At 52.9% G+C, this 14,630-nt stretch overlaps 5 protein-coding genes across 5 annotated transcripts; 1 reads left to right on the forward strand and 4 right to left on the reverse strand.

Moving 5' to 3' along the window:
- Positions 1 to 1,524: 1,524 nt before the first annotated feature.
- N7474_004122 (sugar transporter-like protein) lies at positions 1,525 to 3,675 on the reverse strand (the record flags this gene model as incomplete). The annotated part of the gene is made up of 10 exons (XM_057195537.1): positions 1,525 to 1,689; positions 1,863 to 1,992; positions 2,063 to 2,201; positions 2,271 to 2,387; positions 2,449 to 2,526; positions 2,583 to 2,598; positions 2,650 to 2,920; positions 2,987 to 3,285; positions 3,341 to 3,540; positions 3,591 to 3,675. The coding sequence occupies 10 exons, from the start codon at positions 3,673 to 3,675 to the stop codon at positions 1,525 to 1,527; spliced, it is 1,500 nt and encodes a 499-aa protein (XP_057052933.1).
- Positions 3,676 to 4,164: 489 nt separating this feature from the next.
- N7474_004123 (uncharacterized protein) lies at positions 4,165 to 5,145 on the reverse strand (the record flags this gene model as incomplete). The annotated part of the gene is made up of 1 exon (XM_057195538.1): positions 4,165 to 5,145. The coding sequence occupies one exon, from the start codon at positions 5,143 to 5,145 to the stop codon at positions 4,165 to 4,167; it is 981 nt and encodes a 326-aa protein (XP_057052934.1).
- Positions 5,146 to 5,349: 204 nt separating this feature from the next.
- Positions 5,350 to 7,572, reverse strand: N7474_004124 (transcription factor TFIIIB subunit BRF1; the record flags this gene model as incomplete). The annotated part of the gene is made up of 1 exon (XM_057195539.1): positions 5,350 to 7,572. The coding sequence occupies one exon, from the start codon at positions 7,570 to 7,572 to the stop codon at positions 5,350 to 5,352; it is 2,223 nt and encodes a 740-aa protein (XP_057052935.1).
- Positions 7,573 to 8,684: 1,112 nt separating this feature from the next.
- On the forward strand, positions 8,685 to 12,494 carry N7474_004125 (putative copper resistance-associated P-type ATPase; the record flags this gene model as incomplete). Its single annotated transcript, XM_057195540.1, has 1 exon — positions 8,685 to 12,494. One exon carries the CDS (start codon positions 8,685 to 8,687, stop codon positions 12,492 to 12,494), a length of 3,810 nt encoding a protein of 1,269 aa, XP_057052936.1.
- Positions 12,495 to 12,638: 144 nt separating this feature from the next.
- Positions 12,639 to 14,521, reverse strand: N7474_004126 (crossover junction endonuclease MUS81; the record flags this gene model as incomplete). The annotated part of the gene is made up of 3 exons (XM_057195541.1): positions 12,639 to 14,152; positions 14,207 to 14,376; positions 14,430 to 14,521. The coding sequence occupies 3 exons, from the start codon at positions 14,519 to 14,521 to the stop codon at positions 12,639 to 12,641; spliced, it is 1,776 nt and encodes a 591-aa protein (XP_057052937.1).
- Positions 14,522 to 14,630: the final 109 nt, after the last annotated feature.

The raw sequence follows: 14,630 nt of genomic DNA on the forward strand, positions 1-14,630 counted from the left end.
CCTTCCTGTGAGATGCATTGGTCAATGACGCCTTTCGCGTCGGCAACCCCAAAATATCTCCCAACTGACAGCAATGCAAATACAGCCGCTCTCCAACTGAACTTCACATCATAGGTAGATAGGGCATATTCGTTAGATTCCGTTTGAGCCATATATGTCTAACCACAGATGTTAGATATTACCAATAGCCACTTACGAAAGAGTAGTATACTTGCCTTGGAAGTCTCTTCAACAATTTGTACAGTCTCGTGTCGGTCAGGAGTCGACAAACAATGCTAAGGGGAGGTGACAAAGGTTAGTTGGCGGGTACTCGACCAACGGATGCGTCCGATGAGGGCTCATCAGACGCTTACTAAGCGTCAGCCACAAGGTTAGTTAACTAACGTTATTGGGCAACTAGAAGTCGATGAATACTATGGAGCCTGTGGAATAAACCATGCGAATCACTGCCTCGGGGGCGGGGGATATGGGATTCGCCAAGACATCCTTTTGCTTTAGCAGATTGGGAAAGAAAAAACCTTTCCTTGCAGACCAGGGGTCCGCTAGGTATTACAAAATACACGTGACCTAGAATAGGGGTTAGCGTCGTGGTGATTAAACTTCCGCAAAGCCCAACCCGGACCCAGTGCTGGGGCCCAGTAAAACCCAATATAGGCCCAGTTCAACCCAACTTTTGCATAAAAACGTGGCCTTAGCGCTCGTAAAGCTAATCAGTCATCAAAATAACGTAGCGTTATTTCCCTCTGTTCTAGTTTGTAACCATTTGTTCACTAAATATATGCTTTTGCACCATAAACAAGAAATATCTCTATTATTATAAAGAGCACATCTAGTTTATATTTAATTACTATATCTCATTTAGGTTTTAGCTAAATCAATAGTGAAACTAAGTGAGAATGTTAATATAGAATGTGATGTTGATGCAAAACGGTTCATATATTTATTATTTACTTTTGATTTTATAATATTTGGCATATTTATAATATTGTTTGTACATGAAATAACCAAAATTAGGCTAATACTTAGTATACCAGCCATTAGCTTCAATGATAGCCTATACACGACGCGGCATACTCTCTGAGAGGTTCTCTAGAATAGTAAGAATCTGTATTGTCGTCCTTCAAGTATCTGCCGAAGACTTCCACCACAATTCCGATGTTAGCACCACTATCGAACACCAATCTTCCGAAAGCCCTTAGCCAACCTTCGACGCACTGTTCTAGAGCATTGGATATAACCATCCCTCCGGCGGGATGCATCCCTCATCTACATCCTTCGAAAATAATTTCAACGATCAATCAACTACGGAAGCTACTTCTGGACACATCCATCCATCGCAGTCCTCATCAAACTCTGAGACAGGTTAACATCATCCCTATCTCAAGAAGTGTTGCAGTACAAAATCTACTATATACCCCACCTTTCCATCTACCACCGCGTCCTTTTTAAGGAACCGAAATAGCACACTAACTCAATCCATTCTGCCCCATCATCTTCTCCCCAAAATACCTATATATATTCATTTCACTCCTTCGCATGATCCTCCTTCACCTCCATCGGAGCGACAACCCCATTGTTCGCTGCAAGCACACCCTCCTGCCGCAGATCCGTCCGTGTCCGGTCCGTGAAGAGGAAGTCGATTTCTTCGAGAGTCAAATTTGCTGTTTCGGGGTAGAAGAAGTAGACGATCTAGATTGTACATTGTTAGCTTGTTTGGAGGTGGAGGTGAGATGGAAGGATTGCTGAAAGAAATGGGAATGGAATAGAAATAGATAATAGGGCTGGATAGAGCTGGAGATTATAGAAAGAAAAGAGTATATAAATGAAGATGAAGATTGAGGAGAGAGAAACGAAAGACTCACCGGAACGAACACCATATTCAGACACATGAAAATCAAGTATCCCTTCCAAGCCAAGTTATCAATCAACGTAGGGGTAATCATAACCACGAAGAAATTCCAGAGCCAATTTGCTGAGATGCCGATTGCTTGTCTTTTAGTACATAGTATTAGTTTCTGGCTCTATGTTTATACATCACATGTAAAAAGTAGATTCAACTCACCCCTTGGCACGAACATGCAGCGGCAAAATCTCCGGCCCATATACCCAGGGAATACAATTCACCGAGGCGCCGAAGATGAGCATGAAGAGGAAGAAGAAGGCTACGGAGGCGGAGGCAGTGGGTTTTTCGACGGATGTTCCTATAAAAGCACATACAATCAGACTTTGCTTTCTCTCCCTCTCTGTCTCTATGTGCGTGAATGGCATACCTTTGAAAGAGAGTAAGATGGATATCATCATCATGGAAATAGACAACCCGAAGGAGCCCCACATCATGGGCTTTCGGCGGCCGAATCGATCGGAGTAGAAGGTTGGATAGAACGAGCCTGTTTTTGCTTGTTTTAGAGGTTTGGCCATTGATAAAATAGAGGGAAAGGAGGGATGTACCGATCACAAACATGATTTGGATCACGCCTCCGAGGAGGAGACTCAGTTTGCGGCTTAGGCCGACGTTGTACTGGAGGACTGCGCCGTTATTAGCTAGGAACGAAGCCAAACTGGCTTTGCTGCTGCGCTCTCACCTGAAGTGACATAGTACTATGTCGCAAGTTAGATATAGATATTTCTTGTTGAAGGAAGTGTACTTACCACCACCAAGTTGATACCCCCCATTTGATTCATAAACTGCATCCCATAGGCCAGTAGCACCCGCTTCCCCGTCTGCACCTCATCCCGCTTCAGAATCTGAGACCACTGGTATTCACCATGCAGTGTCTCAAGTTTAATCGCCTCAATAATCTCCTCGGACTCCGAGACAACTTTCGTGTCATGGGGTTGCAGGTCATATACATCACAGAGAACCTGTATCGCCTCCTCGGGACGATTGTGTCGGTAGAGCCAGCGCGGACTTTCAGGAAGACTATTGAAATGAGGGCATCCGCTTAGTATCAAGCAATATATTGCAGAAATTGATGAGTAGACTCACCCAAACACCAGCCCAATAACCATAAACGCGAAAATCATCTGGCACGCAATTGGCAGCCGCCAGTTGATCGCGCCCTCCACGTAGCTCATGCCATAGTCGAACCAGTACGCAATCACAATCCCCACGCCGACGAAGAGTGGCTCGCTGCATACGTACTTGCCGCGCTTCTTGGCCTCGCACAGCTCGGACTGGTAGACCGGCACGGTGGTGGTTTCGATGCCCGTGCCGATTCCCGTTATGAAACGCGCGACGAGGAGCTGCGCGCGGGAGAAGGCCGTTGTTTGGAGAGTCGCGCCGACCTGACAGAAACCATAAGTATGTATGTGAGATCAAGGTGTCGGTTCTGGGGCATACAATAATCCACCCCATAGCGAACCACATCGACTTTCGCGGTCCCAGCCGGTCAGTTAGTAGGAAGGAGACGATTGTTCCGCTGAAACAGCCCAGATTGTATATCGACACAATAATCCCCAGCACGCCCGCGCTGGGGTGGCGCACGGTAGCGAGAAAGTCTGCGTTGCCGACAATTCCAGAGAACACGCCTTGGTCGTAGCCTGCGTGGGGTTAGACCAGAGATAACATTAAGTAAAGACAAAGAATTCACCGAAGAAGATAAAGGCCAATTGGCATGTAAACATAATGGCCATGCGAAGCGGGAGGCCTCGGCCGTACATGTTGAGCTTGACCATCTTGAACTTCAATCACAGATAAAGGATCACTGAACTGGAGTGAACCATCATCATCGACAGAAAAGCGAGGGCGATGCCCCCTCTTTGTACGACAATCAATAATTACCTCATCTCAACCGGTTCCTTGGCCTAGCGCGAGCTTGCCAAATCCGGCATCGAAGACCGCCGCCTTTGCGACCGGGGTTTACATCCCGGGTGGATCGACCCTCGTCCAGGGACTTGGTTTTGCGGGGATTGAGGGGAACCCCCACGGGGAGATAGGGTTAGCCGGAAGTGAATGGGGGTTCGGGTTGTCGGTTTTGGGCAAGAAGGCGCTAAGCGTTTCCTGTTTGGATTAGGTGCAAGAGATCTCCGGTTTAACGAAGGCTCGCTTGGATAGAGTAAAGAAGCCGGATGGGCTGAACATATTATTATCGACTTGTTATATCCAATCTATGTATTTGCAAATGGCTATCTCCAAAAACAAAACAAAACATCAACGCCTTGGTCCTAACCTCCCAAAATCCGTATAACAGCCTCATGCCTCGTCTTATCTTCAACCTGCCTCCACGCCGCCCTAGCCACGTCCAACGCCGTCCCCTGGTAGGCAACACGGTTCGGATCAGCCCCCCGCTCAAGCAATAGGTTCACGATCCCCACCCGCCCATTCTCCGCTGCCATATACAGTGGCGTCTGCGCAGAAGCAGACACAGCGTCTGGATCCGCGCCTTGCTCAAGCAAAAGTCTCACGACCGGTTCATGGCCCGCCCGCACGGCATAATGCAGAGGGCGGTCTTGCCTGCGCGGCATCACCTCAGCATTGGGATCAACCCCTTTCTTCAAAAGAAGTTGCACGATCAGCTCGCTGCCTCGCGTGGCCGCTATGCAGAGCGGATAGTGGCCCGCTCGATGGGGGTCAACGCCCATTTCGAGGAGATGCCATGTAATGGGCACGTGCTGGGACTGGACTGCTATGTCGAGAGCGTTCACCCCCCATTGCGTTAGGTAAGGGTCTGCGCCCGCCGACATCAGCAATAGCACAATGCGGTCGTGACCGGATCGAATTGCATCGTGCAAGGCGGGCCGACAGCCTCCTGTGCGGCTTCCTAACCGTGGATCCGGGTTCGGGCCGATTCCGTGCGAGATGAAGAGCCTGACTAGGTCCTCGGCGCCGTAGCGTACGGCCTCGCGGAGGGCCCTGTGGAATGCTCTTACGGCTTCCTTGGGGGTAGGGACGCGTTGTTGGAAGATGAGTTGGGCGGTTCGGAGACTTGATTCACGTACAGCCTGGTTTTCTGTGAGAACTGCCTTGTGCACAGCCCAGTATATTGCGTAGGCTTCGGTGTGTATGATGTCGTGGGCGTAGAGGTAGTCGTTTAACTGGGTGTAGAGGTGGCGACTGGTCTGTACTAGTGCATTGATATCGCGCTCTGTCTCGAGATAAGTGATGATGACGTTGAGGAGCTCATTTGGGAGTGCGAGCAGCGACATGGCAATCACTGCTTGGGAGTACCGGCATTTCGACCGATTGCTGGGTTCTTTTCTTGTTGTTGCTACTCGAATTGGGGCAATGAAGTGGTGCATGGCATCACGTGGCTAGCTCAGCCGCATGATTTCTTTCGTCTATTATTCGTACAAAGTAAAGCAGACAAAGCAAAACAATGAAGCAAATTCCCCCGAAACTCCGATGTTCCTCTAGTCATAGTCTTCGTCATCGTCACTGCCCTGGTCATAGTAATCCCCATACTGGCCTGCAAATGCGGCATCAACCCCGTCATCGCCGTCATCCTCATCTTGATCCTCCTCTTCATCATAGTCATCTGCGTCCGGTTCTTCATTCGCCACTGGGCCGCGAGGAGCAGGTGCCGTGGGCGGCGGAGTGGGCTGAGCCGGTGCAGTGCGTCCTGGCGCCGGTGTTCGGCCCGATTTCGAAGGGGTTGCCAACCGTGCACGTCGTGACATAGCTTGCGGTTCGATGCTGGCACTGCGGCGGCTTGCGATACTCTGGCTGCGGCTCTGACTCCGGCTCAGGGCCTCCGACTTGGCCTTTTCAGCCTCTTCCTTGCCCTCTTGGCCGTACAGGGACTCAAGGAGCGAGTAGTTGATCTTCTTGCTGTAACCCCGTCGCTCCAACATCCGCCGTGTGGCCTCGGCGGGTGTCGAGGCGCGAGAGCTGCGTCCATCCGCATCTTCGCCATCGCCTTCAAGATAGGTGACATCGCCCATTCGACCTCGGCGTCGCTTGCGGGGTTTGTGGGAAGCCGGACCGTGAGTAGCTTCGGCCAGTGCTCTCTTCAACGCCTTGGCCTGTTGGGTGCGGAGATATTCCTTGTTCTCATGCACCCAAATGCGTTCTTTGATGTCGACTTCGCCAGGTGACAGGAGGCAATTAGCAACCTCAGGGTCATCTTCAAACTCCGTAGCATCGATATCCACGCTGTCCGAGACGTGTTTCCCGGGCGCCTCCGCCGGTGCCATTACGCTCTCAATCATATTGGAGCCTTTGGACAGATATTCGTTCATCTCCACCTCCAATGCTTCTTCAGCTGCAACCTGCTCCGCAGAGGGAGGCGGAAGGGGTTGGCGTTTCTTGGATTTGCCGTTGGGCTTTTCGCTTTCTTGTTCCGTATCTGCAATGACTTCGTTGACAGCCTTGCTAACCGAGACCCGCCGGGCCTTGCCAGACTCTGACAGGACAGGGTCGATTGGGAGACTGGGAATGGCAAACCCGTCTGCGTCGACACGCGGCGGCTGCATCGGATCGGGAGTACCCTCGGGCCAATCGCCTTCGATCTCCGCTGCGGTCTCTGCAGTTTTGCGCCTGATGCGACTTGGCCTTCGGCCTTCCTTGGAACGAGCGAAAGCGGGAGGGTCATGAGAGCTCTCCAGCTGGACGGAGCGGAACTGGTCAACCGTGAGATCTCCACTGTCCGTGGAACTAAACTCATTCAGACGCTGAGAGATGGTGACCTCGGTCACTTTCACGACATATACAACTTCACGGGTCGTACGGCGGAAATTGTTCATGCGCGCAGCAAGAATCAATGCTGCACCACAAAGACCAGCGGGGCGTCGGCCGGTTGACATCCAGTCACGGTTCATTCGCTGGACAATGCGAACTGCGTCCCCAGCCACCTGCATCGTAGCCGCACCAAACTCCAGTTGCTTCGCAAAACGATAGATCAAACTTTCAGCGTCGACTGGATTCATCTGGAAGAGGTTACCACCCAGCCGAAGCTCGTCGAGCAGTGCTTTGTAGGTTCGGCCGAGTTTGAAGACGTTGATCATCAGTACATCCGCAAAATCGATCAGCATGACCGTGTTCCCGTTCTGTCGTCGACAAGCAATGTACAGACACACCGAAGCCACCGTCTTGGTTCGGCGACCTTGAATGAAGTTCAGGCCAACCGCAAGCTTGAATACTTGGCCTGCAGCCTTGGTAGCACTCTCGGGGATATTCAGGGCCCGTGAGAGCTGGTTGATGTAACGGTTTCCGTTTTGCTCAGTTATCTCCCGGCTTTCCATAGCACCCCCGCGCTGAAAACCCGGGCCATAGCTGCGCACGTGGGTCTGGTCTTCTCCAACGAACGTGCCTTGGACGACAGCTGCACCGGAGGCCGATTCGCCGAACGTGACTTCGGACACGATGTTGGCTTCGCTGATGACAGTACCACACCCAGAACACACCTTCTGTCCTTCATCTTCGACAATACGCGGGGCTGGACACCCGGGGTTGGGACAGTTCGAGGTCTTGGGGTATGTAGTTGGCCGGGTTTGCTGAGGACGTCCAGCTGCCTGCGGGCGTTTGATAGGAGTTGGATTTGAGGGAGGCTTCAGACTGGCCAGGCGCCCAACAGGAGCTCGGGGCCCGCTGCGTGAAGGCACCGAGAGACGCGTGCCGGAGCTGGAAGCCGGCATCGTGGCCGCGTCAGAGGGTAGGGGAAGTCGGGTGATCGGTCAAACACTAGAAGAATGTATGGTATTGCTGTTGAAACGGAGCTGCAATGTGACGGCGAGGGGGCTTTGATACGGGCGATAAGAGTGGTGGGAGAGAAAAAATGTTTGCGAGTGGTCGTTCTGACTCGGGTTTGGTGTGAGAAGGTCACAGCACTGTCAGCGAGGGTCTAGGTAGATGTCGCCTTCCACATTCTCGACCGTGTGAGGATCTCCCGTATTCGGATTGCAGATGATGTTGACGATCCGTCAACGACAGAAGAAGATACAGGAACAGGAACCGATAAGAGCTGGAGGAGGACTGGTGCGGGCGCGGACGTTGCAGAAATTTGGAGGCTGGCGAGGAAGCGGTGGCCCAGCGGCAGGGTCAGGTGATGGCGGGCAGAATTGGCAGGCAGCATGTTCGAAACGAGTCGCATTCATAATAGTATCCGATGGATATTATTATTAGTATTATTATTATGATGGTCAAGGGAGAAAGAAGCACTTTTTGAGAATCATCCGATCACATGGCCTATAGTTACTGTCTGCCGGGTTCTCAATCATTCTTGTCCTTGTCTGTCAATTCCTGGTTGCCTTTGGTTGTATGCCTGAGGCAGCACTATGACCGAACCCAAAGCGGAAGAGTGCGTCTGCGGCGCATCGGACCTACACGCGGTATAGATGCGCCTATCCATCTATCCAATGCCAGGGCTAGCTCATGAGACGGGCGGCTCGACTCCCATTCCTGGGGCACACGAGCTAGTTTAGTTCACATACTGGTGCAGTTCTCCGAGGAATGCGGCATTTCTGCGTGGTTTTGCTCCGATCACGCACAAATGGCGCATCGTCGCCGCTGACAGGGTTCGCCTCATTTCTAGCCTTTGCTTTCCTCTTTTCATATAAATCTCCCCAGCGATCATCCTCGGGCGCATTCTTGGGATCTCTATGATGCGGCTCTTGGTCGTAGTTGCTGTTTTCAACCTCTTTTTCTCTTGGCAACCGACGATCAGGAATAAATAGCGACGCCAAGCCCTTCAACAAGCTTCACTGAATCCTCCTTCTGGATACTTGGCAGACCTGAAGCCCTGTCGACCATGTCTTCTGCTCCACGAAGCCGCCCCCAGACTCCGGATCGGCGAGCGGTCGACCTGGACCCCAGTATGTGCAGAAGCGTCTTCTGGGTGAGCAACGTGCACTGCTCCTCGTGCGTGTCCTACGTCATCGAGGTTCTGTCGGAAATCCCAGGAGTCAAAGACATCGATGTTTCGATTCTGACACACGAGGTGCGCGTCGTCCACGGAATCACGACGCGGCCCTCCGACCTCGCCACTGCGCTGATCCAGGCAGCCTTTGAGGTACACCATGCGACGACCTACGATGAACGGGGAACGATTGTTGCTGACCTGGACACCGCAACCTGGAACCCTCGAGGCTCGGCGCTCTTCTCAACGCCTCGGACCTCGTACTCCAGCCTCTCTTCCAATATAAAAGAGAGACTTCAGACTAGAGAGAAGCGACATATCGCCAATTGTGATGCCTGCAAAAAGGAAGAGGCTGCAAGCTGCTCGGAGACAGAGACGGGGACTCTCTCAGAGAAATCCCCTGCTGCCTTGTGGGAATCGCCAAAGCCAGCCCAGGGCCCAAAGGCACTAGACTCGACTCCGGAGCATCCAATATATGAAGACCCGTTGTCGGTTGATACCTCTGAAACTCAGGTAGAGCTCGAGGCCCCCTCATTACCTACCGATAAATCCCCAGCAGCATCTGTGGACGAGTTCAATGCGCGGATCAGCATTGGGGGCATGAGCTGTGCATCATGTGTCAACAGCATCACCGGCGAGCTCCGGGGTCTTGATTTCGTCAAGGAAATCGCCGTCAATCTCCTCACCAATAGCGCGACAGTGAGATATATCGGTCCTCGAGAGAACATTGACAAGATTATTGAGCACATCGAAGATATCGGATTTGAAGCCTCTCTCGATGAAGCGAATCCGGTTCCAAAAGACGAACTCTCCCCGGGTTATGTCAGTGAGATCGCCATAACTGGTATGACTTGTGGTTCTTGCGTTGGGACCGTTTCTCGCGGGCTGGAAGAACTGCCCTTTATCCGCGATGTCTCTGTGAATCTGCTCTCGCACAGTGCGAGGGTGGAGTTTGAGGGGCGGGAAAACCTCGATGAAATTGTGGAAAAGATAGAAGATCTGGGCTACGACGCTGCAGTCAACAACATCCAGCCACTGAAAGATAACAAGGACTCTACTGCCGTCCAGGCCAGAACTATCTCCATTCTAGTCGATGGAATGTTCTGTCATCACTGTCCCGAAAAGATTCTGGCGTCCATCGAGGAATCGCTCCCAGACGTCACGGTGGAAGAAACGTTGTGCGAGAATAACCCCATCCTCAAAGTTACCTATATGCCGCGGTCACCTTCCCTCACAGTTCGCACGATCATCTCGACCATCAATTCCGCAAATGACGCTTTCGCCGCCAGCGTCTATCACCCACCCAGCATCGAAGAACGCTCGCGCGCGATCCAGCATCATGAGCGACGCCGATACCTTACTCGGTTGCTCTTTACGTTTGCCGTGGCAATCCCGACATTCCTTATTGGAATCGTGTTCATGTCTTTGGTTTCGTCGCAAAACACAAGCCGACAGTATCTGGCACAGCCTATGTGGTCCGGCAGTGTGAGCCGCACGGAATGGGCCCTCTTCATCATGGCAACACCCGTCATGTTCTATGGCACAGATGTGTTTCACACCCGGGCTATGAAAGAGATCTATGCTCTCTGGCGGCCGGGAAGCCGAGTCCCCATCCTGCGTCGGTTCTATCGTTTCGGCAGCATGAACCTTCTGGTCTCTGCAGGATGCGCAGTGGCTTATTTCTCATCGTTGGCGGTGCTCATCATGGATGCAGTCGCGGGCACCAGATTCAGTGCTCCTAGCACGACGTACTTTGACTCGGTCGTCTTTTTGACCCTCTTCATCCTCGCTGGTCGGTTTTTGGAGGCATACAGCAAATCCAAAACCGGTGATGCAGTCACATCTCTGGGCAGCCTTCGACCTTCAGAGGCACTCCTGGTTGAGAATACACCCGACTCCAACGAAGACAGTACTGGAATTCAGCGGATCAATGTGGATCTTCTCGAGATTGGGGATATCGTCAGCATTCCCCATGGCGCATCTCCGCCGGCGGATGGAGTCATAACCGATACCGCACCCAGCCAGTTCGACGAAAGTTCCTTGACGGGAGAATCGAAACCAGTCAAGAAATCCATTGATGATCCGGTCTACACTGGCTCCGTGAACGTCGGCCAGCCGGTTCGGATCCGAATCACCGAGCTCGGCGGATCATCCATGCTTGACCGGATCATTGCAGTTGTGCGCGAGGGTCAAAGCAAGCGTGCACCCCTTGAGCGGATTGCAGACCTGCTCACCTCGCATTTCGTTCCCCTGATCACTCTGATCGCTGTCACAACGTTCATCATCTGGCTTGCCCTCGGACACTCCGGTGTGCTTCCTGCGGACTATCTGGATGTGGAGCACGGCGGTTGGACTTTCTGGAGCCTGGAGTTTGCCATTGCGGTGTTTGTGGTAGCATGTCCCTGCGGGTTGGCGCTTGCTGCCCCTACCGCGCTCTTTGTCGGAGGAGGCTTGGCGGCAAAGCATGGGATTCTGGTCAAGGGAGGCGGAGAAGCTTTCCAGGAAGCTTCGCGGCTTGATGCTATTGTCTTTGACAAAACTGGTACTCTTACTGAAGGAGGTAGTCTGAAGGTCTCGGAACATGAGATTTTGACCAAAGACAATGCCCTCCTCGAAGTCGCATGGACACTGGCGAGCAAGCTGGAGGAGAGCAGCAATCACCCAATTGCTCAGGCTATTGCGGACTTCTGCAAACCTGAGAAACCAATCTCTATCATATCCACTGACATCCGCGAGGTCTCCGGCCAGGGCATGAAGGGTGTTTTCACCGTAGCAGAAGATCAGTCTACCATGCGATACGAAGCAGCAATCGGCAACGAGCGTCTTCTGCACAGTTTGATTTCTTCCGAAGAAACAGACACATATTTTATTTCAAACCTGCTCTCCAAATTTCAATCAGCTGGCAACTCGACCGCCATCCTCTCCCTCCGCCGACTTGATTCTCCGTCATCCCAATTCATACCCGCCATCATCTTCGCCACCTCCGACACCCTGCGCCCTGAAGCCGTCCAGGTCATCTCCCAGCTGCACAAACGCCGCGTCGACGTCTTCATGTGTACAGGCGACAACCAGACCACAGCACATGCAGTCGCCGATATGCTGGGCATCTCCCGCTCCAACGTGATGGCCAACGTCCTCCCAGCCGAGAAGGCGACTTTCGTCCGCCAGATCCAGGAAGGATCCCTGCGCTCTCCAAGCTCAACAACAACAGACGCCAGAAAGAAGACCACGAAAGAGAGTAACACAGCACGACCCATCGTCGCCTTCGTCGGCGACGGCATAAACGACTCCCCCGCGCTAGCAGCTGCAGACGTTAGCATCGCGATGGCCTCGGGCTCCGACGTGGCCATCAACTCTGCAGGCTTCATCCTGCTAAACTCCGACCTCAGCACGATTCTCCAGCTCGTCGTGCTTAGCAGGCGCGTCTTCAATCGTGTGCGCATGAACTTTGGCTGGGCCCTCGTGTACAATCTCTGCCTGGTCCCTGTGGCCGCGGGGGTCTTTTATCCGATTGTCAGTGGTCATCACCAGATGACGGGGGCGGGAGGGCAGGCCGTTCGCGTTGATGATCATTGGAGACTCAGTCCCGTGTGGGCGGCGCTCGCTATGGCGCTGAGCAGTATTTCGGTTGTGTTGAGTAGTTTGGCGTTGAGGATTGATTGGGAGGATGTGAAGAAGATGTTTGGGCGGAAGAAGTCATGATGGGTTGTTGGGGATGGGCTTTCTTTTCTTGTCATTATACCAGGTAACGAATTTAATGATCATGGGTGTAATAAATCCTATCCTGTCTGCCCTTGAAGAACCAGCATACCAATAGGAAGTAGGATCTAGACAGTAAGAAGAAAATCATCCAGCCTCTCCCCAAACCTCCGCGATCTTCTTACTCAACGCTCGCCCAACCTTCTTCCTCCCAACCAGCGTCTGCATCTGGCTCGACACCATCACCTCGCGGTCCTTTGGTTCCAGCGCCATATACGCCTCCACCAACTCCCGTGGCGTCTTCCACCGCTTCTGCATCTCGAGTGCTTTCTCGCCCGTTACGCCACGCGTGCACATGAGCATCTTCAAGAAGATGTCGCGGAGAGAGAGGACGTCGGATTTGGAGGTGAGAGCTGAGAATGTGGAGAATGTCACGCCGTAGGTGAGAGCGGGGTCTTGGGCGCGGAGTGTGTCGAGGATGGTGAGATAGGACTGTGTGGAGGAGATGCGTCGGCTGGGAATGAGACTGATCGGGGTGGCTGAAGCTGGACTGCTGGTGGTAGCGAAATTGCCGTCTTCGGATGCTCCGTACATCTGCCGTAGAAGCAGCGTCATCCGTGCCAGATATCGAATCGAATCGTCGAGGTTGCGCGTCTTTTTCATGAAATACCCATTCACCACTTGCGTCGAGGCAATAGCCGACGCAACCATTTCTTGATACTTCATGGCGCTCCCACTCCCCGCGTCGGGATGCGTGACGGTGAACTCCTCAACCAGATAGATAACATTCTTCATGCCAGAGCGGCGCAGCCGAAACTTCTGTTCGTGGAACCGGCCGTCCTTGATGGATCCGATCAAATCGTCCAGCCGTTTCCGCTCGATAATCCAGTCCAGCATCACTTCGTCGCCTTCCTCGCCGTGTCGAGATAGGAACGATGGGTCGCGGCATTTGGCTACCCACATTGCGTCGCCTAGTTCCAGAGCGCGTACCTGGGGAGTGATTCCTTGCTTCATGAGTTCGTTGGCGATATAGTCCCGATCCGTTGAGGTGCGCACTTCTCGGGTGTCGAGGACGAGTTGGATTGTGAAGCTCCCTGGTGGGAGGGTGATTGGGGTGGTTGGGCCTTCGTCCTCGGTAGATTGGCCCTGATGGGCGCCCACGGGGCGCAGAACTGCGAAGTCATCTTCGTCTTCCAGAGCTACCGGATCCGCAATAACACCGGCGCGTGATGTTTGTGATGTGGAAGTTTGGCCGGAGGCTTGGTTGCCTGCGACGGACGTCATATTCTGGATAGATCCCGGTAACGTCTTCTGAATCCGTTTTGCGACCTCCCAGCCATCCTCAGAAAGAGCATACTTGCGCAGCGGACGTCCGTGCTCGTACACGAGGTCTTTCTGGATCAGTGTTTTCATGGAGTTCCATGCCGTGTAGAATTTAGTCGCGTCCGTTGGCGCCGTGAAAGAGCTGTCACAGTAAGACTGGGCCACCTCAATCAGCTGAGCCTTTGTCATACTCTGTGAGCTATCCTCGCCCAATGTGGCCAATCCCAGTAGAAGAGCATATGGCCCAGATCGTAGTGCAGGCACGTATGGCTTTGTTTTCCGAGGCTTCTTGGTTGGTTGATCGCCGGCCACACCGGAATCGGATGCTCTCTTGTTTGCTGGCACAGTGGTTAAGCCACAGGGAATTAACCGTCATGTTTAATGGTGCGTACCTTGACCCGGAAGCTCGGGCATGGGAAGACCATTTTCCTGGCAATAGGCCTTGAGCTTCTCTGTCAGCCGGTCACATAGTTTTGGACCCAATCCGTTCAGTTGTTGCGCCTGGGAAGGATGGTCAAAGGCCAGCGGACACGCCTTCATCGACTCATAGGCCTTTTTGTAACTGAGAACGCATCAGCTGCATGATGTGAAGATCGAGCACACGGGAATACAGACACTGTCACGCCTTTGCTGTTGCGCTCGCGGGCTTGGTCAAGCCATTCCTTGATCCACCCCAGCAGCAGCGGATTCGCGCACTCCTCGCTCATTCTGTGTTGGCGATGCCGAGGCACCTCGGCCGGGGTTGCAGTTGGTTGACTCGGTTGACGCGGTAGGCTCTTTCCCTTTTGGGAACGCGACGAGTCACATGACTGACGT

This window comes from Penicillium riverlandense (genome assembly GCF_028828495.1).
Source record: "Penicillium riverlandense strain IBT 135883 chromosome Unknown utg000003l_segment0_segment0, whole genome shotgun sequence".
Taxonomy (NCBI): domain Eukaryota; kingdom Fungi; phylum Ascomycota; class Eurotiomycetes; order Eurotiales; family Aspergillaceae; genus Penicillium; species Penicillium riverlandense.